The sequence below is a fragment of the Stegastes partitus genome, unplaced genomic scaffold (genome assembly GCF_000690725.1).
Source record: "Stegastes partitus isolate 25-593 unplaced genomic scaffold, Stegastes_partitus-1.0.2 Scaffold100, whole genome shotgun sequence".
In the NCBI taxonomy this organism is placed as follows: Eukaryota; Metazoa; Chordata; class Actinopteri; family Pomacentridae; genus Stegastes; species Stegastes partitus.
In genome coordinates, this window is record NW_007577831.1 from 332732 (window position 1) to 360113 (window position 27382).

General features: G+C 40.8%; 1 protein-coding gene across 1 annotated transcript; it reads right to left on the reverse strand.

Annotated features, from left to right (window-relative positions):
* Nucleotides 1–1522: 1522 nt before the first annotated feature.
* Nucleotides 1523–27382, reverse strand: myo7ba (myosin VIIBa). Its single transcript, XM_008277539.1, has 47 exons — nucleotides 27365–27382; nucleotides 27171–27272; nucleotides 26917–27069; nucleotides 26179–26363; nucleotides 25015–25136; nucleotides 24779–24921; nucleotides 24579–24692; nucleotides 24296–24449; nucleotides 24133–24209; nucleotides 23935–24054; nucleotides 22689–22828; nucleotides 22380–22590; nucleotides 22161–22296; nucleotides 21385–21563; nucleotides 20618–20758; nucleotides 20370–20528; nucleotides 20190–20285; nucleotides 19898–19992; nucleotides 19725–19809; nucleotides 19418–19636; nucleotides 18292–18501; nucleotides 17993–18205; nucleotides 17733–17897; nucleotides 17334–17633; nucleotides 17082–17242; nucleotides 16869–16995; nucleotides 16659–16778; nucleotides 15720–15893; nucleotides 14779–15006; nucleotides 14308–14475; nucleotides 14086–14203; nucleotides 11573–11696; nucleotides 11319–11485; nucleotides 11023–11204; nucleotides 10808–10929; nucleotides 10555–10709; nucleotides 8991–9144; nucleotides 8548–8703; nucleotides 5700–5805; nucleotides 5471–5584; nucleotides 5247–5334; nucleotides 4865–4971; nucleotides 4457–4642; nucleotides 2161–2277; nucleotides 1924–2007; nucleotides 1706–1825; nucleotides 1523–1618 (listed from the first exon to the last, which is right to left on the reverse strand). The coding sequence occupies exons 1-47, from the start codon at nucleotides 27380–27382 to the stop codon at nucleotides 1523–1525; spliced, it is 6711 nt and encodes a 2236-aa protein (XP_008275761.1).

The following is a 27382-nucleotide window of genomic DNA, read 5'->3' on the forward strand; positions in this document are numbered from 1 at the left end:
ATTACCTTACAGCAATTTAAAAAAAAAATAAAATAGAATTCTTGTGTGCAAAAATCTTAATTTTTAAAGAAACTAAAGTTATTAAATAACTAAAGTATAAAATACAATATTTCTCACTGACATGTGGTGGAGCAGAAGTAGAAAATGTCACAAAAAGAAAAGATTCAGGTGAATCAGAAGAAATCTGTGCTTAAGCTTGAGTAAATGTATTTATTTTCTTTCTCAGTAGTTTCAGTAGGAAAATGCTTTGACATTTTTATCTGATAAAAAAATAAAAATTTCAATAAATGTTTCATTGGACATTATCATTTTAATCACCAAAGTTTTATGGATTCTACGTTCACTTAAAGATACCTCATGTTTTTTTGTTTGTTTGCTTTTTTTTAAACTCTATTACCAGCATGGGGAAATGTTTTAATGTGTGGGCCCTTGATTTGTTTGTATAATATAAGAGCATGAGGGGCGACAAAGTTTGGTTTCAGGCTGTTCCCATTGCTGGTAGCACCCAAAGAAGCTTAGCAAAACCCTAACAAAGGCAGTGAAGAAGACAACCGACATGTAAATACTATAAGCTTCAAAAATTCTCTTTTCAATTAATTTATGGGCTAGGAAATTCTCTATTAAGCACTTTTATTAGACTTCAAGGATTTACACAATCTGTTTTCAAAGAAATCTCGAATGTAAACATACAAGAAAATTCCACAAGGCGTCTTTAATGTTTTTAAGTCAGACAGAATGATATGAAGTATTAATCTCAAAAGTAGGGACACATTTATGTCTCATGATCCACAAGTAAAATTTCAAGCATTTACAAATGCGCATGACAAATCAGTGAATAAATTATGTTGTTCACAAGTGATTTGTTTTTTATCCAACACTAAAATTGAATATGTATCCGAAAACAATACAGTTTGTGCATGTAAATGTCTGAAATTATTTGTGAAATTTTGTAGACTGAATGCAGATTAAATACCGTATGCTTAGGGAATTTGGGAAAATTTCCTAAATGTTTAATTATATGTAAATGCACTGAAAAGCCAGATGCCACACTGTTCTACCAGCACATAAATGCAACATACATTAATGGATCAGAGTAAATCAAACATAATGTAAAGCAACCAGCATAAGCACAGACAGTGTTTCAAGAACAAACGCTTTTAGATTAATGATCTCCAAATTAAATATAGAATACTAATTTGGGTTGTAGTTATTTAACACTGTTTTACATTGACTGAACTTAAGAGAGTTCTGATTCTGGATAGAAAAATGCATTTGTGAACATCATTTGTGGATCATTGAAGACACCAAAGAGACTAACCAAAGGTTAAGGGCTCAAGGAAATGTATAAATATACTTTTGGTTATTATGTAATTTGAATACATGCCAAAGGATTCTAGCTTTAAACAAAGCGTGAGGAATCTACAACCACTTATTCATGCAGTGAATCAAATATAGTTAACTGCTCTTTCAACAACAGAGAACTCTTCCTGCTCTGCCTCTTTGTGTGAACATTTTTATATCTTCACATTTCAAAGCGCTGGTTCCTGGTTTGCATGGCCCTCCTCTCTCTGCTGTACATGTTGACATAGGAGGTTATAAGATCGTCCATCTTGTAACCCTTTTAAAAGAAGACAGAGGTCAGGAAAAGGAAGTGGAAACAATACTCTTCAACCTAACAGAGAGTTCACTACTTTGCACATCTTACCAGTGAAGTTTCACACAGAAATTTGTTTCCTCTCACTAGGCTGCCAACAGTCATGTGAAAGTAGGTGCTTCCACTGCACCAGTTAGCGATGCGGTTGAATGGATGAGTTACTAAAATTTCCTTCAAACAAGAAAAAAAAAAGATGTTAATAGGGAGAAAAAATAGTAGGACAATTAATTTAGCATTAGTGGAAAAAAGCAGGCTCGCTTTTCTTTCACCTTGTTTTTGGGGTTGATGACTGTGACTCCTTGCTTGCTGATGGCTATTCGCACAATATCTGGCATACTTTGCTCTGATGTTTGCTGAGAAGAAAGTAAGTAAGGCAAATGAGGGAAGTGTATGCTTTTAGCTTGTGCACCAGCAGACTGAGAGAGCGCAACAGCATCAGATAACGCTGCCCACCCAACCAAACTGATCATAGATGGCAAGTTGCGGTGCATTCATGCAGCTCTTACCTTCACTTCAAAGAAAGCACAGCCGAACGTCAGCCAGCGACAAACCGCCTTCAGAAACGCCACCTTAGCTTCTTCAGAAGTCATACTAGCTTGTTTGTTGTAAGAGGCAGCGATGGTCTAAAATGAAAAATTGTATATACATATCAGGGTTTGATACGGCAGTCTTGTTTTGCAAAAAGTCTTTGCACCAGATTTAATGAGGTTAATGATTCTCTGACACCCCCACAGCCTTCAGGGTATATTCTCAGTGAACTGAGATATGGATCACAGGAAGCTTATAATGGCGATATTGTTCATATGGGGCCCCTCAAAGGACAAGTCTCGTGATAGTCAGTATTTTTCTCATCATGAAATAATTGAATAAAAAGTCTAAAGCTTAAAACATCTCGTTCCTTTATGCCATAGAGCTCTACTGTTGTCTATAAACATATCAGTGAGCAGCATCACTGCTGCGCTGAGTGATATCTTTATTACTATGAACTCACACATTGTCGTTTATTTTCAGCCAATGCCACGTAAACAACCCCGCAGCTACTCACGAGACTGATTATTGGCCTGGCTGATTACTGAAGCTGATACTCAGTATTTTCAGTACGGTTATTTTTTAAACTGATTTCTGATAAGATGAATTAATTCAATAATGCTCCTCTTTGACTTTGAGGCAGCTGCCTTCTCTGTCTGTGTTTATCACTCTCTGGTCTTGAGCAATGTCCCGCCCACAGCAAGGTCTGATTGGTCACACGTCAGGAGGAACAGCCTATCAACACTAAACGACAACACCAAAAGATACATTTTAAGTTATTTTTTAATTCTAAAACATAAATGAGGAAATTATTTTTTAGCAATTTTGACAAGGATTTTAATTTTCACTGCAAATGTATATTGCTTCTAAATATTTGTTATCAATCTCCTTGGTTACTACTTGCTATTGGTATTTGCCCCCAAAAAGCTCCCTTGTGCCCCATTTATTAATCAGTGCCCAAAAATAGTCTCCAACAAATGCACTGTTTCCTCAAAAAACAAGAGACTATAATAGTTTTTGTAAAGTATTTTGCATTTGGTAGAGCAGGTCAAGGCAGATTTATGGTGCCGCGTTGGTTTATTCTGTTTGTGACGCTCAGAATGAAGGATTATGGGAATTCAACCAACACAGTGTTATCCCTCAGTGGTGATGATATGCACCGACTACATGGTGACTGACTGACAGGTTAGCTTGAACGGAGTGTTTGCTTCGTGTCTGCTTTAGGGATGATTTTAGGATTTTACAGTTTGTTGTCAAGGTTTTTAGTTTGCAGCACCACCATACTTAGCAGAACTCTTGCATCTTTATACCCTGATCAGAGCAACAACTGGACCTTTCCATGTAGGAAATCCTCAGACTTCAGGAACCTCTGAGTTGCTGCTGAAGACAGACCTCTTTTTGTTGCTCTTTGATACAAGTAGAGCTTAACACCCTGACATCATCCCTTATTGTATTGTATCTTTAATTCTTATTATTTCCTACATCTTATTCAGATTTGTTTGTTCTTTATTATGTTTTATGCCCTGTTATTCTGGGCAACATTGTAGTTCAGCTCCATTTGTTTAAAATGTTCTTTAAAAACAAATGCACCTAAACTTTGTGTTTGCTGCTAAATAGCAAAGGCTAGCATGCTAACATTACCTTCCAAACAGCAGCATCTTAACATTGTGTGCTTTGTAAATGCTACCATGTCTCCCTACATCTCTCACTCGCATCTTAGCTCCTCACAGCGAGGATGTGAGAGAGAGATGAAAGGAAAAAGGAGCCAGAGCTGTCAAATGAGAAAGTCTTTGTTTTCATATTGAAGGTCTTAAGCAGCAGCAGTCACTTATGACCTGCTGCACAGCTGCATCACCTGTCAAATCAAACTAACACCAATAAAAGTGTGACATTTTAGGTCATGCCACATTATAGAAGACCTCCATGTTGGACACAGCTGTAATTCCTCGCTTTCAGCCCCTCCTGAAGACTTTTCTCTCTTTATCTCTTCTAGGTGCATTTAAACAAGTGGAAGATCCTCTATGATGACGGAGGGAAAACAGTTTCATTAAAGGAGAGAGGACACGAGGAAGCACAAGTTCAAATAATCTAAAGCGGCCCGTGTCATTGCATTAGACCGCACTTTGAGGGAAACGCAAATAGCAGCATTCTAAGTATAGTGTCACTGAGCCGTAACATTGCTGTGTAGACTTCTGATAAAGCTTAACGTCTTCAGAAAGTTGAAAGTAACAACAATACAGACTAACTCCATCCTTATCCTTTTTGCTCTCATACCTTCTTCCACTCGTTTTCAGACATGGCCTTCAGTAGGTCAACAGGCACCAGCTCCTTCAACATCTTGGGAATCATGACGAACTGGCTCTTGTCACTGCCGACCTTCACCCTGAAGAGGATAGCTGCGATGTTGATCAGGTCCTCTCTGGTGCAAACATGGTAGCCTCTCAGGTACTTAGGTAGCTCCTGGAAGACAGACAGGTATTACATGAAGGCTGTTATTTGTGGAATTCTCACCAGTTCTGTGCCTTCGTTTGACCTTTAAACAAATATTTTATTAAGTTATAGATAACTGTCTGTTTATAGATCTTAATTTCCCATTTCTTTTAACCTGTAGCAGTGATACTATCTCATTCATATGTGAAGCAGGGTTATGCTCATGGAAAATGCGATGTCATTCAAATGTACCTGAGGGAAATGGAACATAAGGTCAGCCACTGTGTCTCTGCCAGGGTTCACATTGAACCACAACTTCCTCATGAAGAACACAAGGTAGGATATGTTCACTGGCCCACCTGCAGAAAACACACACAGGAGAGGTTTTTACAGGTAAATTCAATTCAATTCAATTTTATTTGTATAGCGCAGTTTACAGCACATGTTATCACACAGCGCTTAACAAAGTAAGGTATAGACCGTACAAATTTAAACAGAGAAACCAACAATCCAAAGTTGCCTTTGGACTTCCTTTGAGCAAGCGGTTGGCAACGGCAAATAAGAAATAAAGTAAGGAAATATTGACAAACATCAAAAGTCCTGCTGTAACTGCAATCCTTTGATGCTTTATTACCATCTTTAATCCTCCTGGCTTTCTTGGACCAGTCTGTGATTTGTCTCAGACTGTCGAAGAAGTAGTCCGTGTCATTCAAACTGAGAACCTACAATTAATAAACACAATTACAGACTATGATTTCGTTTGTCAAAGAGGGTTGTTAATTTATGACAGGGCAAACATTGAAAAATAAGAAACAAAAATGTAAATATGATATTGAAGGTTACAAAATGCCAAATAACCGTGTCATGTGTTTTGACAAAAATGCTGAAGCCGTCTGCTGAAGCCAAGTGGAGCTTCTTGGAAATGTTCTGGATGAGATCCTTGATCTTGGTGCTGGTCGACACCTCAAATATCTGGAGGAGGATGAGAAGAATCACTGGTATTACTGGAATCTATTCATCTTCTAATCTGCCTCTGAACTGGGTTTTTACTCTGTAACGTTATAAATACAAGAATCTGTAGTCGCACCTCATCTGTGTCGTTGGGGAAGTGGATTTTGTGGAAGATCTGGGTGCTGTTCTGTTGGATGGCATCCACCTCCACCGCGTGAGGTGGGAACTTCCTGGGCTCCATCCTGCAGCAGAACAGCAAAAGCTTAGTCACATTCCTTTTCTTTTCTTTACATCTTGGCTCACTTAAATGGTTCAGTGTTTTTAGTACACACTTCTTAGATATTCGGCCTCTCCTTCTAACTGCTTTGCTGCATGGCGTCTCTAGTTCCTCTATACATACAGGGCACTGTAGCTTAGTTGGTTAAAGTCTAGTAAATAAGAGATCCTGGGTTCAAATCCCAGCAGTGCCTTTGGCTACTGATCAGAAGCTGCTATTGCTGCTGTAGTTGACTAAAGACCCCAATGTCCTAATAATATTCCTGATATGTGAAAATTGTATTTTGTTGTACTTTGTGCATTGACAAAATACAGGTAAAATGATGGAGAAAGCAAGTAACTACTCTGCACAAATAATCAGGTGGTCCTGGACACCTTGAAAACCAAACATAAGGTATAAAGTCATTCAGAGAATATACATCAGGCTCACCAGTCTGCATCTAGCTTGTGGTTACTCTGTTTAAAGCTGGTTACTATATTTACAGCACTAAACTGGCAGCATTTACTAGAGATCAATGGCCTGTACTACGAAGCAGGATCAATATATATAGGATATGGTTTTTCATTATTTAGCTTCAAAAGCAGCACAAACAACGAACTAACTTGTTAAGTCCATCCAGGGTTTCTGAATCTAGCTATGAGTGTGTTCACATAAAATTTGGTACCCTAGGACCAGTCACAAGCATGGACAGGTCTAGACCTGCATATTTCTTACAGGAGCAAAGTATAAACCTAAACCATCCATCCATCCATCCATCCATCCATCCATTTATCCATTCATCCATCATCTATACACCGCTTAATTCTCACTAGGGTCGTGGGGGGCTGGAGCCTATCCCAGCTGACTCAGGGTGAAGGCAGGGGACACCCTGGACAGGTCATCAGTCTATCACAGGGCTACACTTAGAGACAGACAACCAAGCACACTCACATTCACACCTACGGACAATTTAGAATCACCAATTAACCTCAACATGTTTTTGGACTGTGGGAGGAAGCCAGAGAACCTGGAGAGAACCCACGCTGCATGAGGAGAACATGCAAACTCCATGCAGAAAGATCCCAGGTGTCCTCACCAAGATGTGAACCGGCGACCTTCTTGCTCTGAGGCAACGATGCTAACCACCAAGACACCATGCAGCCCCAAACCTAAACCAATATGAGCATTTAAATACAACACAGGCTAAAAGCAATGGAGTCAGAAAGGGAAGGTGACAAAAAATTGCAGACTGTCTGAATGCTGCAGCCCTGTCTAAGTGTTCTTGGGAGCAACTAAAGAACAAAAAAAACATGATTTAAATTATTCACAAGCTTACTGCAAATCCAATAAGGTCAACAAGTAAAGCTACAGTGCTTTATCATATTTCTGGTTTAGGACTGTATCACTAAACAAAAGCCCACAGAAAAATCAATGTTCTAGATTTGAGTTGCTTGTAGTCAATGATAAAAAACATGAAGTAAGGAAGAATAGAGCTCCCTCCACAAACAATCAATATCTTTTACATCTATGATTGTCAGGGAAAGAAAAGGGTTTAGATGGACTCTAAAGATTCTTGTTTTCCTAAGATAGTACGAGCTCCACAGGAAGAGAGTACATATATATCCGTGTTCTCTTCTCTCAGATCATCCAGAGCAGGACAGGTGTGTAGCACAGGTTACCATTGTATGTACCTCAGTAGGAAGTGAACCTCCATCAAAGGTAAACCTGAAGTTACCTAGCACAATTTAAGAGATGTGAGTGCATCTGAGGCAGGCAATGCAAACGATTTTGCCCCATGAACTGTACTGTGACACTCAAAATGTCCAAGACATTAATTATGCAAAACTTAAAGCTTTAGTACAATTTAAATGGTTAATTATAAAAATCAGATATAGAGACCAAAACTGTTTTTTGTCCCAGCCTATAAACATGTGTATTTCTGCTGTAAATTTGGACAATTTAACTTAGGTGTCCATGGAAATTGACCCACTTTTGGAGCCAGCTTCTAGTGGCCATTGGAGGAACTGCAGGTTTTGACACTTGTGTTTCATTTTTCAGACCAGGAGGTTGCTGCTTGTTGCATTGTGCAACATTTGGAGTTGTCCCTCAAAAGTAAATCTTTTAATTTTCTGTTTTTTTTTTCTTTCTTTTTTTTTTCTTTTTTATGAATGTGCTATTTTTTTGAGGGGTTGAGGAAGCTTCGTCTTATAGTTTTAAAGTGGTATATTACATTAATTGTTTAATGTCAAAATCTTGGATTAAAAATGTTTCTTGACACTGCTGTCATTTTAAAAACAACACTGAATGTAAAGGACATGGACTCAGAGAGGTGACCCTGCCAAAGCTGAGTACTGTGAGCTTACTGAAAAGCTGATGCAACACTTCTGTATGAAGAGCTAATTACTACAAGCCAGTTCTGCCTCACACCACACAACTTGCTCTAAAAGCATGAGAAGCTTTACCTCAGTTTAGCTTTCAGTGGATGATTATCTGAGAGATTTAGAAGTCAAGACATTACAGCTTGACATTTCCTTTTCTCACCACACCAGTCGTGGTGTCATGATGTGTCAATGTTGGCCACTAGCCCAAGGAGGAGTGATGCAACTGCCTTTTGCTTTTCGACTGCACACACTTGTCCGTGTCATACACCCTTCTTCTTCTTCTTCTTCTTTTTCTTCTTCTTCTATGTATCGGTGAAGCATAGTGCAGCACAGCATGTCAGACTAACCTCAGAGAGCTCTGCAGTCGCTGCAGACAGTCAGAGGCGATGGGTGCTCTGCGCCGCGATTCCAGAAATCGCTGAGTGTGTTTCACAAGAGGCTGACTGGGAGGAAACAGGCCACAGCAGAGCCACAGCAGCTGCCAGCCCTGATCCATGCTGAACCTGGACAAGGCAATAGGAGAAAAAAAAACATATTTAAGACTTTATATGTTGAATCTAGAATCGTCATTTGTACCAATTCAATTGCAAACTAAAACATAAAAGGGTTATATTCTCCTTTTTGGTTCCTTTTTAAGGAAAGAAATCGAAACATTATCTCATTGGGGACGTCTGGACTTCTATCTTTGTAATCATTAATTAAAAATCGTTCATACAGATTCTTAGATAGCATGCACAAAAATAAATCTGAGAATCTAAGGCAGTGACAGGAAGAAATAACACATATGTACCGGTTGTTATTGTTGGTCATCTGCTTCATGATCTGGCAATAGATCTCATCTTGGAGCGCCTCGTGTTGAGTGGCAGAGCCAAAGATCTGGTCGGTGAGCTCGAGATGACTCTGCATCTGCTTGGTGGGGTAATCTCCCATATACTTGAGGATGGGTGCGCACAGTCAAGGAGGAATAATAGGAATAGATATCCTGGTTTGTTGTTAGATGGTGATAATACCACAGAACTGTTGTTGCTCACTAGGGTGAAGTCAGCCGAGGATGTTTGCTTGCTTTATTTGATGGTTTGATGACAACACACTTAACTTGTCTTAATTAATTATTGAGTCAAAGCTATATCACAAGCACAGATGAGCTTTCTCTGTGTTGTGGGCTGTTTATTGACCCTACAGACATGTTTGCACTTTCACACTTCGCAGGGCTGCAAAATTTCAACTGTGTGAGAAGAGTGAGAAGTCACATCTAGAAGACTTCATGAGAACGTACTCATGCACACAATGTCAATTCTACTAAGTTTTAAATTAAAATAGCAAAACAGAAAAATACCTGTAATGATACATCAGAGTTTTACTCACAGTAAAGGGTGAAATTTGCCTTTAGATGCTGATGCTTGTTACCATGTTGGGTATATTTATTAATTATAAATAACTGATGGAGCTGCAGCTGCTGTGCCACATTCAGAAATGTGCAGAGCCTTCTCCCCTTGAAGATGTATAGATGGATCTGGATGGTGTCTGACAGCTTGACGTGAACTCAAGAATTGCAAATCCAAATAAGGCTTTGGCAAAACCTGGATTACAACCTCTGTGTCCTGCCACTACCCTGTCAATTGAAAGTTGCACAGCATAAGAAATTATACTTGTAGCGTGAGAGTGTGTGACAGGTGTCATTTGTGTGAGAGTTGGCTGCCTTCTCTCTGCACTGAAATACTTAATTTGTAAGACAGGTCAAGCTAACTTATTTAAACTTTTCTGGACGTTTACTCAGAGCCCGCTCCAAATTAACTGACACCATGTTAAAGAAATGTTTGTTCAAACAAAGGGCCAGAAAGTCAAACAGCAGCTTACATATCACAGCTCAACAACCAACATGACAGATCATCCAAAAACAGCAGCTCTTTTTCTTGTTGTGACTAATTAACTGGTTGAAGAGTAAGTACCATTTCAGTTGACCATCATTTTCTTTGGCTGACTACAGTCCACAGCATTCACACAGGTAAGTGAAATTAGCCCCTCAAGTTTAGGTTAAGCAGATACAACATAGATAATTTGTAGGCAGCACAATATCTGTTCTTTGCTTCAGCAAAATAAGGACTAAATGACAGCTTAAAGTTGCATCGTCTGCTAAATGGTTCAGAAAATCAGTGTTGACACAGCCTAGTCCGCACTACAGAGCCTAATGATCAGTAGAAAAAGTGTTTAAGAATGTTACGAGGCTTCAACACCACCTCTGGCACATTTTTTCATGTGTATAAATGAATATTTGTTTCAGCCAGTAGAAACCCACAAGTGCCCTGTCTAAAAACACAGTAACAAGTGTTTATGTTCTGGTGTGTAGAGGATATCAGTGAAGGCCTGACAGGCTTTGGGGCTGAGCTCTGAGTTGCCCACCAGCTTCTTGTGGAGTGGCTGTCTGATTGGCTCTCTGGAGCTCATCCACAGCCTCTCTGGAGCAGCGTTCCTAGAAATCACCTGACGGTTCACATCCTTAGTGGGCTGCCTGTAGGATCGAGGAATCAAGATCAGTACTGTTCCGCTGACCAGTTGGTATGAAAATAACATGTAGGTTGCAGTAAAATGGAGGACATTTCCAGGTACCTGAAATACTGGAGAGAGTATTCTTTGAGCGTGACTGGGGCCATTCTCTCCATTGTGCCTGTTTCTTTCTGGGTTGCCTGCAGGATTGTCTTCCTCTGGTTTGGAGACAGGTTGAGGAGGCTCTGAAATAAAGAAAACAATCACAACATGTAATTCTTTGCAGAACCTGGGCTCAATAACTCATCTGATTAAGGTATGTAATGGAAACTCCATACCATGACCTCATTGGAGGGTTTGTTGAGCGTTGGCAGGATTACGATGGCCTCAACGGGGACGGCTCCTGTGTGTTTAAAGTTCTCCTTTCGGCCCTTTACCCAGCCTCTCTGCTCAGCGAACTCATCGTCTTTGATAAGTATAATGAGCTCTCCTTTCTTGAAGCTGAGGAACATGGGGTCATCTGGAGAGGAGTAGAAGACGAATTAGAAATCAGCTAATTACAAATCTGCACAAGTGACTGTAACTTGGAGTATTCAGCTGTGACGATGTGAGAAAGAGAATTCGGGGCCCTTACCTTGCCTGTCGACGTCCTTCACAGCCACAGCATACTGGGAACGCTCCCTCAGCCCACTGAGGAACATGGTAATCAGCTCAGCCATGTCCCCAACTGTGGGTCCGGTCAGAGTGAAGTCTCCTTTCAGTGTCAGCAGACTCACAGTCAAGTCCGATGATTTACCCTCCCTGAGTTACAGAACAGAGTCAAAAACACATGAATAAAGCTCTTCACGCTAATAAACCTCTCTCTGGACCAATAAGAAGCATCTCTACCTTACGGTGTTGACTGCAGTGACTTCTGGGAAGGAGAGTTCCAGTAGCCTCTTCTCTTTCTCATCCAGGAATGTGATGCCAGTCCAGTTTATGGCCACAATGAATTTACTCTTTTGCACTGGACCTAGAACATCCATGGAGGAAACAAGCATAACAAATCATGACAGACTGAATGATGGGATATGTTCCTGTTCAGCTGAAAAGGGTTACTTGCACTTCTTGTGTGTATCCTTTTCAGGGAGTTAAAGACCTTTTAGGACTACAGAGAACAGAATTTAACACCTGTTATATAATGGACAAAGGTATAAGAGATAGCAATGAAAACCAGTGGAGGATAAGGCCTGGCATTGTAACCCAACTGCATGAATTTATTGTGATTTATTGTCATCACTTCGAAGCAGTATACAACACTTTATCTTTAAAGATTGGGTGGCTCTGTGTTGTCAAATATGAGAATCTGCAGCATTTTCATGTCTTCACTGATTAGAATTTTATTATTTTGGGGGTTTGGGACTGTTTGTTAGGCAAAACAAGACAATAGTTGGCAAAAAAAAATAAAAATCAGTAATCAAAATTGCAAGCTGCAGCCCCAAACATTTAAATTCTACACCACCGAGTTTTAAATGGAAAGATTACACCTTCTGTTCCATTTTTAATAACCACAAATTAGTGATTGTGCATAAGTATCAGCAGAATTTTGTGTTTCTGACTTTTACTTGTACAGGTGTTTTTTGCACTGTAGTATTTCTACTTTTACTTAAGGATGAGGATACTTCTTCCACCACTGGCTGGCTCTAAATCCTTCTGTCTCAAATCACACACTGTATACATTTAGTTCTGGTCAAATAAGAAGCCACGGCAGAGCCGTGTTGCAGGAAGGTATACAACAGCACAGGATACTTCTCACAACATGTCATGAATAAAGGTTACACACTGTGTGTTTAGGTTGAAATAAAGCTTAAACGCCTCTAAGTTGCTCAGTGTGGAAGTCAATTAGACATATTATATTGTGAAACCTTGTTAGCAAGCAGTAAATGCTGAACCCTCCCAGCATGTTGTCGATTACATTCAGGCACTAAAGAAATTTACTACAGGTTTGATCTGTTTAGAAAAAAGACCATCTGTGTGATTAAAGTCAGAGCTCCTTCTGATTAGACAGCTCAGAGTCATTTTGCAAACTGATAGTTCACAAACACAGAAGGAGGAAATGGTGTTCCCAGCCCACTTTTTCCCCACCTAATCCACAACTTGGCTGTTGTCTGAGCCCCAGCGGTGCAGTGTGTCTACAAATATCCTCAATTGCTCTAAAGGGCTCTGGTCTGTTTCTAGATTCCTGAGGAAGAAGTACAAACACAAGTGGTATACATGTTCCATGGTCTGCTAGTCCTGACATACATCCTGCTGTTACTGTTATCAATCTCTTGCTGGGATTCGTCAGCAATTAGGACTTTTTCCATCATCCACTGTGAAATGCTGCTCTGTCTTAGCCCACAGCAGCACTTGTCCTCGTTTTCTCTCCTGTGGTTTAGAGACTCTCCTCGTCCTCTGAGACACGAGACAGTCTTCGTTTGACAGATTCTTATGTTTTTTATTTAGTATATAGCTCTGGGGCTGCAGGTGATGGTTAGCAGTGATGCCTCGCAGCAAGAAGGTTGCCGGTTCACGTCCCGGTGGGGGCACCGGAATCTTTCTGTGTGAAGTTTGCATGTTCTCCCCGTGCAGCGTGGGTTCTCTCTGGGTTCTCTGGCTTCCTCCCACACAGTCCAGAAACATGTTGAGGTCAATTGGTGATTCTAAATTGTCCGTAGGTGTGAATGTGAGTGTGCTTGGTTGTCTGTCTCTAAGTGTAACCCTGTGATAGACTGGTGACCTGTCCAGGGTGTCCCCTGCCTTCACCCTGAGTCAGCTGNGCTGGGATAGACTCCAGCCCCCCACGACCCGAGTGAGGATTAAGCGATGTATAGATAATGGATGGATATAGCTCTGTGCACTGCCTCCTTAAAAAGCCTCGAGTCCAGTCATGATTTGACCTTGAGAAAGCCCCTCTTTTCTCAGAATAACAATCTTACATCTCACAATTTCATTTTATTCTTTATGCCACGTTTCTCACTACCACAATGCTTCTTAATGAGCAATGTTCTGCTGGAAACTTAGGGAACAGCCACATTTCTAACATGTGAACACCAACTGCAGGTTGGTTTAGTTGAACAAGCTTTTGATGAGAACAAAAGTCAAGAAATCTGACCTCTGTACAGAGCAATTAACTTGGTTGATGCCTCTAAATTCTAAAATTGTGAATATTTCCAGCTTTGCATGAAAAGATGACGTACGTTTGTTTTTTGTATTTGGTTTTAGACATTTGGCTGATATTATAGATCTGAATCTGTTCATGCTTCTGACTGCCCCTTACAAGGTTTGATAATGTTACAGTTCAGTATGGAAAACCCATTTTCTAAGTAATTGTAATTATTGTTTGTGTACAACATGATGGGTGTCAGTGACCAGATGCCTACCTGACAGTTTGGTGACCTCGAAGAACCTGGAGAAGAATATGGGCCACTTCTCTCGAGCGTAGTCGACCATCTGCGCCTTCACGGAATCTGCCTTTTCTCTTGAACTCAGAAATAGACCCTTGAGTGGTTTATCAAAAGAGACCCATTGATTAAATCTCCTGAAGACCCCGTCAAAGCTCCTTTTTATCATGTCAATGCAGCACCATCTGACGCAGGACTGACCTCAGAGTGAGCTGTGCTGATCATTTGTATCCACTTCTCCTCTGACTTGGCCTCCAGCAGAGAGTTATTGATGCAATCCTGCACAGCCTCTCTCACTTTCTCTGGACGGCTGTCTGAGCCGTGCTGAATGTACAGATGTTGTGCAGCGAGTTGAACCAGATCATCCTCCTGTCAAAGGAGAAATGTGGTAAAAACAATTAACAGCATTTCTTTTTTTTTTATTTTCCAAAGTTATTTTTTGGCCTTTTTCCCTTTATTAGATAGGACAGTCGAAATAGAGGGACAGGAAAGTGGGAGAGAAGGACTTGCAGGAAAGGGCCATGAGCAGGACTCAAACCCATGGCTGCTGCATTGGGGACTATAGCCCCAGTGCATAGGTCGCCAGCTCAACCAGTTGAGCTATCGCGGCGCCAGAACTATCAGTACTTCTAAATGTATAGCAGGAACTTTTTGGGACCAACATGAACCCACCTTTTGAGTCTGGTACTCTCCAAACTTCAGGCCGTGGATGATCTGCCTGTAGATGAGGTCAGTGCTGGTCTTGTCTTCCATGCAGTTGTGCCAGGGTGTGAAGACCTCCTTACGGAGGAGGAGGCGCCAGGGAGCATGCTGCTCCTGGCCGCCTCTCCTCTTCACTTCCTGCTCACACTGGGAGATGGCGTCCATCACGTGCTCCCGACCGCTGCCCAGAGCCCAAACCTTCAGGACAGACCCACAGCTGAACCAATTAGTTTATGTTATTTAGTGCAGACTTACTCATTTACAGTTCAGTACTGGGTAAGTGCTGCCCCTATAAATTTGTGCAAAGTCGATGTATAAATCACTGAACACATTTCAGTTCTGTTGCACGGTTTCTCTGCTATATAATCAAAAAGCCTAATTTAAAAGAGAAGAATCTGATTGAAAGCCACTGCCTATTGTGCTCTTGCAGTCTGTGAACTCCAACTCTGCCAGCTGCAGAAATCAGATTCACTAAATCACAGTTTTTAAATCTCTTCTTAAAACACTCTTTTTCAGAAAAGGCTTCACATCTGACAAAACTTCAATTTTTTAAAATTTCTAATTCATTGTTGCTTTAATCATGTTTAACAGATGCTTTATTCTTGTCATTTTTAATCATTTTATGAAGCACTTTGCAATAGTGTTTAGAAAAGGGAGGGTGGCCAGCTTAAAAATAATGTAGAGAAAGTGATACAACATATTTCTGTATTGATATTAAGATTTTTTCCCACCACTACTTGCAATGTGAGATTCTGGATGCCCTGTTTGCCCAAAAATAAATGTTCCCATCGAGTTTTCCTCTTTCAGAAGAAATTAATTTGGGTCTAACTGTTCTAAAAAGCAAAGAATAGAATCAATGTGAATACTCATCATTTAGTTTAGGGGGGAAAAAAACAAAAATGCAGACGTACCTTTTCATACAAGGCGACATAGAGCGAGAAGCCAAAGGTGTCTGTGAGTTTGACCTTGTTGGCGAGCTGCTGGCAGATCTCTTTGGATGTAGTCGCTGAGTCAACAGGAATATTAATGGAGCGGCGATCCAATAGCGTCACAGTCACAATCATGGGCTTTAGTGTCTTGGTTGCCTGTCAGAGTACAGACAAATAACCATGATTACATAAGCGTGTTCCTTATCACTAAATCACTAAAACACTTCCCACCCCAAAACCCAACTGGATAAGCATATGGTTTAGGTTCATATTTTGAGAGGCGCATCTGTCAGAAACCAGCTGGCAGAGTGATTCTGTTTGTGGTGCTTACAGTGTAGAAAAATTGAATTATAAAAAACTGTAGCTATCCTTTCTTCTATCAACAGTGCTCTGAATAATCCACAACCTTTAAGAAAGAAATAGTTCTGAAATCTGATGACTGTGAGGTTAGTGGATTGTTTCTCTAAACCCTAAAAAGTTTCTCTCTCTCTGTGTGTGTGTGTGTGTGTGTGTGTGTGTGTGTGTTTTTTTTCTCTCATTACCTTTTTACTCACTACAGACACATTGTTTCACAGCAATATAAAATCCTGCTCTTCCATGGTAACATTACAACCATGGCAAGAAGTACAGAATGCAAAAATGTGTTCTGTCCAGTATGACACCATTACATTGCCATTAATCACAAAAATAGAAGAAGAAAAAAACTTGAATTATTGATTATTTATTTTATATAAAATATAAAAACTTGAAATGAACATGCACAACATATGTCCAACTTTTGTACATGTTAGATTTCAGTTTTTAATTTTAAATAAATTAGCCAAAATTCTTTGTACTTTAACATTACAGGATGTTGAGTGTAGACTAATATATTTTGAATGTGGTGCAGTTGTAGGAGTGTCTCAGTGTCAGTCTCAGTACCTGCAGCTCCAGCCAGGCTGGAGGTTCCCCTCGCATCCCGTTCAACATGGTGCGCCGTAGCCTGTTAGCACAGTAGGAAGAATAGCCGCCTGGAGCAGAGCGGATGAAACTTTGGAGGTACTGCCAAGACCAGAGACAAAAAGAGATGAGTGGAACCCGGCAACATGTGGTACGATGTTTATGAGACAGAAACAGACAGTTGATGTGTACCTTTTGAAAGCGCTCACTTGGAGGAAAAACACCCAAACAGAGTGACAGCAAGATCCAACCACGGAAGTAGCTGTTGCGATATTTATTATCCTGAAGCTGCTTACAGATTTGACAGTAAATCTCATCCCTGCATAGACAACACTGTATTAGCAAAGGCTCAGAAAGAGATATCTATATCAGAGCTACGTGATTAGAAAACCAAGCTTCATTAACCTGAGGTCACGTCTGACAATGGCATATCCCACAATGATGTGGAGTTTTTCAAGAGATGTCAGGGGCCTGTCCAGGGTGGGTCCCTCTCCAACCATAACATCAGCATTTTCCTGCACAGTCTGCAGGGTGGGAGGCTTGGAAACTTCAGACAGATCATCAGACTGTAAGGAAAAACAACACAATTTTCCCATCAGTGTGTTATAAAGGAAACAGCAACACAAGACTGACGTGTTGTTTAGGATTCAACCTCACCTCCTCCATGATGATCGAGGGCTTCCTCTGGTTTGAAATGGATCTTGGAATTCCATTTTCTGGAACAGAGGATGTTTTTCTATTTCTGGTCAGAAGGTCGGTGAATGTGGATCCCTTCCTTGCTCGAGGGTTATCTTCTGGCACAGTGTATGCTTTAGGGTTTTGAACTGTCTCACTGGGCATGACAGAAGTTTTCCTGTTTCTTGCCAGAATGTCTGTGAAAATGGAGGTCTTTCGGCCTTGTGCTGGCTCCTCAGGTACGATAGAAGGCGCCCTGTCTTTTTTACTCCTGAGCATCCTCTAAAACAATCAACAGGACATTTGAGGATATATGATGAGTTCATGTCAATCTGCAAAAGGAGAAAATATTCCAAACCTTCCTCCTGTGGGGATATTTACCTGATCCAGGCCCACCATGTTGCTGAAACGCCTGTCCTTTCTGGAGATCAGTTCCTGCGGCATAAATCGTTCCTGTCTGGAAGGTGCCTGAACATTGACGTGTCTCTTTGGCTCAGGGAGGTCTCCCATGAACCTCAGAATGATCCACCACACTGTCAATGACGCCTGGTGAAAACACAACAGAGTTGAATTGTAATTGAATTTAATAAACAGGACTAAAACAACTCACGTTAAGAAGTGAGGTGGTCTAAAAGAAGCACCAGAACATCTCCTTCATCCTCGTGGTAGAGCAGGGGCGATAGAAGCCTCTGACGGATATAGGTGGAGCTGGCTGCACCCTGGAAGTACATGGAGGCAAACTTGGAGAAGGAGTACTCATCCAGGTCATCGTAGTCTTCGTCGGGAAGATCTTCCTCCATGGGCAGATCATCGATGTCTATCTCCTCAAAAATTCTCTTTTTCCCCTCAAGATTCTAAAAACATATGCAGACATGTGATTTATCTAGTCTACTGATATCTGTTAAACCTGCAACATGTGCAAAATGTTTGGTTGCTGAACCTCAAATCCCACAGGTGCTTGCCCCTCCTGCCCTCCAACAATTTGGGGCAGGAAGCCAAACATATCGTCGACCATCTCCTCGGCTGTGATGGACTCAGACTGTGCTTGGGCTTCCTGTTCTCTCTTCTGCCTCAACACTTCCTCCAAGTGTTTCTGTCTCTGTAAAAGGAGCCGCTGTTCTTCTTCCTTCTCTTTAGCAGAGAGGTACATCTGCAAGAACACAGCACAAAGGAAGATCAATAATCAGAGAAAAAAAAAAACTTGTCCTGAAACCATTTTTAATATTTTATCACCACACAACCCAAAAATAACAAATGCGTGGGGCAATGACAGGTAAAATATGAAGTTCATTATGTCTTCTCCTGCTGAATCCAGATTGTTCTTGGAGGTCTTGCTCACAGACGCTACGGCAGCGGTTACATACTGTCCTCTACCACAGCAATAACCAATCAGTGGTAGGTTCTTAGATTTAACTTCAAAAATATATGTATTATTTCATTTTAAGTATAGATTGATATAGATAGATATAGATATAGACATATAAAATAGTATTCTAAAATATAAAATATCCATCTTTAATGTTAAAAATTAGTGTGGCACTTATTCTTTAGTGAATTTACTGTTGGGCAACTGTTAGGCAGACCACACTGTACAGTACACATCTTCTGATAGTTAGCTAAGAGAGATGGGTAAACAGTTAAAATAATGAGCTGAAATGAAGGGATAAACACATCAAACAGCTAACAAAATGTAATAAACAACTGACTGAAACAGCTGACTCAATGTTGCTGATAAACAATAGATATAAAAACAATAATTAAATTAGTTAGCTTAAAGTTATGGATTTAAAAAAATAATGTCTGTACAGTCAGAAAAGCTAGCTAAAAGCTAAAAGTAATTGATAAATACCAACTATTTTATGTATCATATAAAATATAATAATATATAATTATAATATAATAATCAAAAAGCTAAAAGTTAGCAATAACAGATGAAATATTTATTGGACAAATATATCAATAGTCATGGATAAAGAGTTCATATATCTACAGGAACCTTACTGGGAGCCACATTTAAAAGACTTTAACTTCCCCTTACAACTTGTCAATCTTCAAGCTGAACTTACATCTCTTTTCATCTTTTTGAGAGCCTTCCTTGCCAACACCCCCCTGGTTTGGGCCTGCAGCAGGATCACGGCGTCTCTCTTGCGCTTCCAGTCCTTCCTGGCCAGGTATCCTCTGACTTGGGTCTGCAGCACGAGAGCTGCCTCCCTCTTCTTTTTGTACTGGAAGTGGAGCTGACGAGAGCGAACTTGTGCCTGCAGCCTTGCAAAGCCCAGCTGGACCTACAATTACAACATGACTGAAGGTTTAATGCTGGTCAGGCCTGTGTTCTCACTTGAGTAAATACGGATTTATGAAAAAGCAACCCACCACTTTGTACAACTTCCTGCCTTTGTGCCCTCTCCAGCATTTCTGAATCATGAGCGCGGCGGCCTTTTTCCTCAGGAATTCTCTCCTTTAGAGATCATGAATCATAATGACATTAAGAAGACATTCACATGAAGGAATAGAGGTTGCTTTTGGAGAAGTGTGCAGGATCATACCTGTATTTGTAGCCTCTCATGACTTTCTGGATCATGAGTGCCTTCTGGTTTAGTTCTTTTATTCGCTCCAGCTCAAGCATCGTGTCGTGGAAGTCCTGATTGAAAACAGTAGCAAATAGAATTTTATTATTTTGGCCGACAAAAACAATCCAAGCTTTTACAGTGTGTTCAGCATATTAACCAGCATTTAAAATCACACACATTCAGACACGTGTGTTTATTGTCATTAATAGCATCTTTCACATATATCTATCAAAAACAACAGACTGTGCACACAAATGTGATGCAGCACCTTGAGGAATATCTTTGTCTTGCCAGTCTTCCAGTCGTCTTCTTTTCCAGAAAGCACTCTTTCACAAATGCTTTCACAGCATTTCTCTTTGCTTTCCTGTTGAGATAAAACAGTCACCATAAAAGCAAGGCAAGACATGTTGAGAAATGGTGAAAATTGTCTTTTTTTTTTATCACTCACAATGCTGGGATCACAAACGGAACTCTTCAGGAGGGCTCGGTAGCGACTTAGAAACTCATCAAAAGTGTAGCGAACAGGATATCCGGCTTTCCTGATACGGATGGTCTCCATCATACCGGAGTAGCGGAGCTGGCGCAAGCAAAGCTCCCTGTCAAACAGCTGAGAGAAAGCGGCATCCGTTATGATTTACTCACAGCAGATAGTTTTGATACAGAATCAGTTTTTTCTAGTCGAGTGAATGTGCTCACCATGGGCTTCTTGAAGTCGTTGGGTTTAATGCAGCGTATGAAATAAGGCTGGCACGCAGTCAGTGTTTTCATCAGGGAATCCAGAGACTGACGGAACTGGCCGACCAGAGTTGGTGAATGCTTTTTAGTGTCGGACGCTTGCTGTCAGATACAAACAAAGGTCACACGGTGTAAGTGAGTACATGCAATAATGGTGTTTACATTCAACTGACAGTGTGCGAACTACACCATCACTTTTAGGGGACCTCACTTCTTTCCTTTTGTTGTGAGTAGAAATGAAAGTTACAATCTTACATACGCACCTGATTTAGCTTGTACTTATCGTTTTTAATATTACTAAGAACATGAATAAAACAAAGAAAAAATACATGAAATGTTGCCACTGCTGCCTACTTTCAGCACCAGAGAGGGTTTTCTCTTTCGTTTTGGCATAAAGAAAGCTTTTTTTTCTTTTAATGTTTGAATGCAAGGAAGTGAAGCTTATGATATTATGCTGCTACTCTTCAACGGTGATGGCAAGAACAGCATGCACATCTGCATTTTTATTAAAATGAATAGGCAGCATCCCACTCCAGAAAGTTGGAGCGGGCATAAGGTGATGCAAATGTGATGCGACCATTTTAGCATTTATGTTTTAATAGCAGTTTTGACCACAACATTAAGTTATCATGTTTTCAGGGTAGCTCATGTCTTTTTGAGAGGGGCTGAGGAGGCTCTGGCTCCCCTGCAGCCTGTTGAAGCTGCAGGTCTTGAGAAGCTGCACTGACCCGGAGGCTGTTCTTGGGCGTGGTGGTAATGATCATCTTGGGGTTGACAGTGCTCTTGATCGTATTAGAGCTGGTGGACAGCTCATTTTGAAACGCCTGCTTGAGGAGTTTGTTGGTGGAGGTCTCCACCAGCTGGATCAGGTCCAAGCTGAGGGTGTCGCGGTTTTTCTCAAGGAAACCTAAAACAAAAATAAAAGCAATGATAACATGACATATAAATCAGAAGAGTGATGTGGTGTTTTTAAAAGATTTAAAGCTCCAGTCAGTAATTAAACCTCTAAAAACTAACCTCTGCGGATTAAAGATTTTAGATTTTGAAGTTTTTTTTACATTAATTCTTAGGCATCAAATTAAAAAAGTTGCACAGAGGTCCTTAAAGTCAGAAATGTCCTCGTGGACATATGAGAATTCAAATATGAAATTCCAGCCTACTCTCCAGCCATGCTCTCTAGCACACCAGTTCATCTTTGACTCTGCTCAAACTCTGTAAAAAATACGCTACACAAAGTTCTGTTATTGGATTACTTTAACCACACGTTTGAACTGGAAGCAGATTCTGAAGAGGAATGATAGAGAAAGCCCCACCCTGCCAGCTGACAGGTTTGGTTCTTTAGGTTCGTTATGTTTGAAACTCAAGAAGTTTCAAGGTGGGAATACTCAGCTGTTGTGTCAGCCCATTTCATTCATTATGTGTCTTCTAGCATATAAAACACAATATGAACGAGCTAATGAGGTAAAAAAATGTGATTTTCACTGGAGGGCGTCTTTAACGGTACCTTGCGAGTCATAGTAGACCACACCAGCAAAATGCTGGATTCCAAATTGTGTCTCATAGTTGTTCTTCGGGGGAATGTAGATGTCTCCTTTCCCATGAAGCTGATTCATCTTTTGGAGCATGGTGGTATCTGTGCCCTTAAAATGAGTCATATACCACAATTACAACCTGCCTTGTTTTGTTACAACTGAAAATTACGAGGTACTAGGAGGACGGACACCTTGGGGAAGTTGCTCTCCTCATCAATGAGTGACAGCATGTTCAGAGGTTTGATGGCCAACACATCCAGGGTGCGCTGGTTGTCTTGGTAGTCAATGTGCTTCCAAACGATGCCTTCACGGGCGTACTCATCCTGCTCAAGCTTGAAAACGTGCTTGACGAAGAACTGTTGCAGCTGCTCGTTGGCAAAGTTGATGCACAGCTGCTCAAAGCTGCAGAAGGAGAAAGAGAATTGGATGATGGATGGATTTTAGTCTGAAAACAGTGGCAACAGAGCTCTAACGTCATTTGAACTGATGGAAATATCCACCTGTTTTTGGTGAAGTTCTCAAAGCCAAAGATGTCAAGAAGGCCTATTGACTGTCGAACCACATTCTCCTCTTCAGGTGGCTTGTAAATGGCAGCGTTAATTTTGCCCACCACCCAAATGAAAAGTTTTCCATATATAGCCTGGATGAATAACACAGAGAAGAGAATAGCAATAAAACCACTTAGTATTTAACATATCAACAAGCTACAGGCTGCTAAACTAACATTCTAATGTGGGCATTGAATCCTGCTGCTGCAACATGAAGCTCAAAGCTGATCTGAAGAACTGATGGATGTCGTGTTAAAGTTGACAATGTAGAGTTTAGACTGATGTTTCAAGACATTTCAACATGTCACAGCAGGAAAAGCAATGGCGTTAGATCAAAAACAGCTCTGTCCTGTTCAGTACTCTTACTGATGTATTGTACTTGAGTATTTCCTCTTTACTTCCTACTCCACTACATTTATCTGGCAGCTTTATGAAGCTTTCAAATAATGAAGACTATAACAAGTTTTTGAAATACAACATATTGTTACGAATTAAACCACAAGTTTAGAACCTTCATGGCTTCTTATAAAAATGCAATGTGTAGTTGATAACAGCTCCACCGGATAGTGACTTTTGCCTGTTTCTTTAGTTTAATTTCAATAAATGTTCCAATTGTTCAGTTGAAAAAAGGTGAAAAACTAAAAACTAATTTGTGTATTGGATCGTCCTTTTTTCTCTTCTTCTTTCCTCTGCCATTAATGGTGATTTATCTGCTAGCTCCACCTACAGCAGCTTCATCAGTAACATGCTGCTGACACTCTGATGCTTCACTCCTGATAATGTAATGATGTTGTATACAATGATGTATCAGTCAGAGGGACTAAACCAGGACTTTTACTTTAATACTTCAAATACATTTTGCTGCTAATATTTATTTTTACTTTCATTTAGGACTTTTACTTGTAATGGAGTATTTTTACACTTCTGGTACACATTGCAACATCCTCTACTTAACAAAAGGGTCAGACTACATTTTCCAGCACTGCAGTATACACAGCACCAGGACCCTGAAAATAAATTAGCAATATTGAAAGAATCTATTATTTAGGTTAAATCAAAATGCCTTTTCTCTTATTCTTTTGTCATTCATTTGTTTTCCTGCCTCACAGGACATCTTAGTGCAGTGTTTATTATCTGTTAATATGAACTGCGTTATGTGTCTTTGTTAAATTTGCATGCCACGTGTGACTTGTTTTACTTTGACAAAGGCATCCCTGCCATCCACAGCCTGATCAGAGTTCAGGCCTTTGATCACACTTTCCCTGGCGGTCATGAAGGAGCGCTGAGTCAGACTCTTGTCCAGCGCTTTGGGATCCACCTGAGGTAACAAGACAAGACAGTCAGACAAGGTCATTCGACTCTCTGTTTGAATTTGCAGAGCAGAAACTACACGTGCCTCCAAAAGCTGGCAAGCCATGTCTAAATGGGAGGATTTGCTGATCTCACAGCCCTCCAGGTTGTTTACGATGGTGCCTGAAATGTACAAAATGAAGATCAGTACTTCAGAATCACAACAATATTAGAATAAAAATATAATGCTTTATATTACTGCTCTGCACCCTCAAATTCCACATTGCCCAGGTGAAGAATGGCTGCAAGCAGTTTGCAGATTTCCCAGGAGTCATTCTCTGTGAACATGAGGATCTTCAGAGCTGATCGGAAGTGAGCAAACTCGTTCACATCATCACGCCCTTCACAGCTGGTGCAGTTACCCTGGTGACATGGTTACATGGTTTAAAGCTACATATGAAGCCTTATCCTCTCATCTGTGATTCACACTTCATGTATTTATATGCATGTGTGCATCAGTAAAGACAGTTTTTAATTCAGATTTCACAGTACCATGGTCAGATACTTGTACTCAGCAGCGCTTCCAAGGGAGAGAATCTTTTTCTGCTCTGCTGGCATCCCCATCAGCATGTAGTAAAAGATGTGGTAGTTTCTCTCCTGAGGCGCCTGCACATGAACGCACATGTTCTTTAACACGGGGAAGTTTGACTCGTAGCACATTAATACAATCAGAAGTTTTCAGATTTCCCCACCTGACGGCAAACTCTGGACTTCTCCAGCAGGTACTGCTCCACACGGGCCGCTTCAATGGCCCCGCCTTTGGTGAAGTAGATGTCTATGTACTTTCCGAATCGACTGGAGTTGTCATTGCGAACGGTTTTGGCATTACCAAAGGCTGGGAGGAAAATGTCATCAAAGCAGATCAGTTGAAAAAGCGGGTAGAGAGTTAACTATTAAAACTGCCTTATGGCTTTATCTGGCTGTTCACCTTCTAAGATGGGGTTTGCCTCAAGAGTCTGCTGCTCTATCGAGGAGTGCTGACCGCTCACCGCAGCCAGGAACTGCAGCATCAGTTTGGTGCTCTCGGTTTTTCCTGCTCCTGATTCACCACTGATGAAGAAAACAGAGACATTAGCATGTGTGGCTGAGATGTACTCAATAATGTCCTTTGTTTGGCATTAAAAAACACATTCCTTTAATGTTTTCTTTACTTAAAATCTTGCAACAATAACAATAGAATTTGACAAGAATCAATTTTAAGTCTGGTTCTCTTCACAATCAACATGAATATCCTCAGTTATTTATTTATTTAAGTTAATAATTGCCAATTTTTAAATGCTTCAGTAGAAGGCAACTGGGTTACTTGAAAACATTTTACCTCTCATCCAAGAGGCTTTCTCAGTTCAAACTGACTGGTGGTCAGTTAGGTCATTTATTTATTCTCATCCCAAATAGTCATTAAAGCTGTCTGGGGATGGACTTTAAGACTGCATCATTAGCACCTGATAAGTGGTGTTGTAGAAACCTTCCTCTGTTTAGAGATGGCTGTTCCAGTTTAACACCATGGCTTCCTACCTCCTATAAAGCCATCTGTCTTCTCTGGTAAGAATGTGGACATCGTATCTGTGTTAAACAGTCATCTCTAAAGTGTGTGTGTGTGTGGGTGGGGTGATTCAGGTGATCTGTGGTGAGAGTAAACACCAGTCAATTAAACCTGAGGAAGTCTCTTAGAAAAGAGATTAAATGTCTTCAAGATGTCTCGCTGCCTTCTCCTGAAGCACTTCAGACTACCATGAACTGAACTATGAAGTTTGGGCAGTGGTACGGTTTTTCTGTGTTTCTATTCACTAAACTGAACCAACTGGCCGCCTGTTGTTGCCTTTATTTGCTGTACAGACATGAGTACAAGCCTTTCATCCAACTCCCTGACAGAAAACAAATAACTGTGTCCTTTCACTTTTAGCAATTTTAATCATGTCACTACTACATGCCACACTTGTTGCTTGTAACATAATAAGGACACTTCTGTTAAAGATTTTGGTTTTTCATTTGTATATAAAAAAAGCTTAAATCAATCAGTCAATCATTGGAACTTGTGTAAATGAAATGAAAGAATCTGGAACCAGTCTCCTGTGAGTCGCCTAAAGCAGACCTGATGACACAGCACTGGTTCTTTTTGTTGCGCCGCATGTTGAAGAAGCAGCTGTCTGCGATGGCGAAGACGTGCGGCGGCATTTCTCCCAGCCGTCGGTCTGTGTACATGTGCACATGCTCGATGGTGTAGATTGGCAGCAGCTGGTAAGGGTTCACTGCAACCAGAATGGAGCCTGTGTAGGTCTGAAAACAGAGAAGGACGTTAATCAGCGCACAGTGGGACGCTTCATGTGTGTGTGCATGAGCATAAACACGTTATTATGGTGGAAGCACGGCAGCGAGCCAGTGACCCAAATGACCCCATGTTTAGTCAAGGCAGCAGCACACAAGATGCACAATTCACTGGATTTAAACATTTAACGGATTAGCTGTGAAAAGCTGTTCTAAATACTGAAGCTGATAATATGATTGCCAAGCGCAAGACAAGAGAAAATCAGTGTGTAAATGTTGCCCCCGGCACTTAACAGTAGCATTTTTATACAACAAAAATGGCCTGATTCATAACTGAACACACACTGTTCAGCTTTGATGCAGTGACGCAGAAACAGTGGGACATTTTCTGTCAACAGAGGCTCATTCGTCTCTATGGAGACAAACAGCACCGTGATAAACGACGGGGCAAAGTCTGAGACAGAGCTGGTCACGGCAAGAGAAGACGTGTAAGCATTTTCACAGCAGGTTATGGACATCGTAAAACTGGGTGGTTCTGCAGTGAATCCAGGAAACGAAAACCTACATAGATGAGGCCCTCTTTGTGCCGCACCAGGAGGTTCCTGAGGAGTCCAGCCTCGTTCAGATCGCCGAGTCTTATCATGTCATCCACACCCTTCACAGAGGTGGGGTGCATGGGTCGGATGCTGCCCTCGCTCTTCTTGTTGATCTTGTGCTCCTGTGTGGACATTATGAAATAATTAGGTATAAATATCAAAGACTGACACAGATTTTCCAGATCTGATAGAGGTAAAGTGTTGCATGCATCCTCTTTTGTACCTTTCCTTCATCATCGATCAGCTGAAGCTGCCCGGTGTCGGTTACTTTCACCTCGGCCCCGAGCGGGACCCCGGCACCAGAGTCCACCCATACAAAGTCACCCTAATGGGGGAAACCAGAAGTTGTAGTAAGACAAAAAGCTGTGTCTGGCTTGTCAAAATGTGTGTAAATATTATGCAGATACTCTGTCATACCTTACTTAAATGCAGCAT

Excerpts from the sequence above, each read along its gene's own strand:
- myo7ba (XM_008277539.1), bottom strand. Across the intron at positions 17,243-17,333 it reads CCTCGATCATCATGGAGGAG|TCTGATGATCTGTCTGAAGT; the intron begins GTGAGGTTGAAT and ends TTTTCCTTACAG. Across the intron at positions 16,779-16,868 it reads CAAGTGAGCGCTTTCAAAAG|TACCTCCAAAGTTTCATCCG; the intron begins GTACACATCAAC and ends TGGTCTTGGCAG.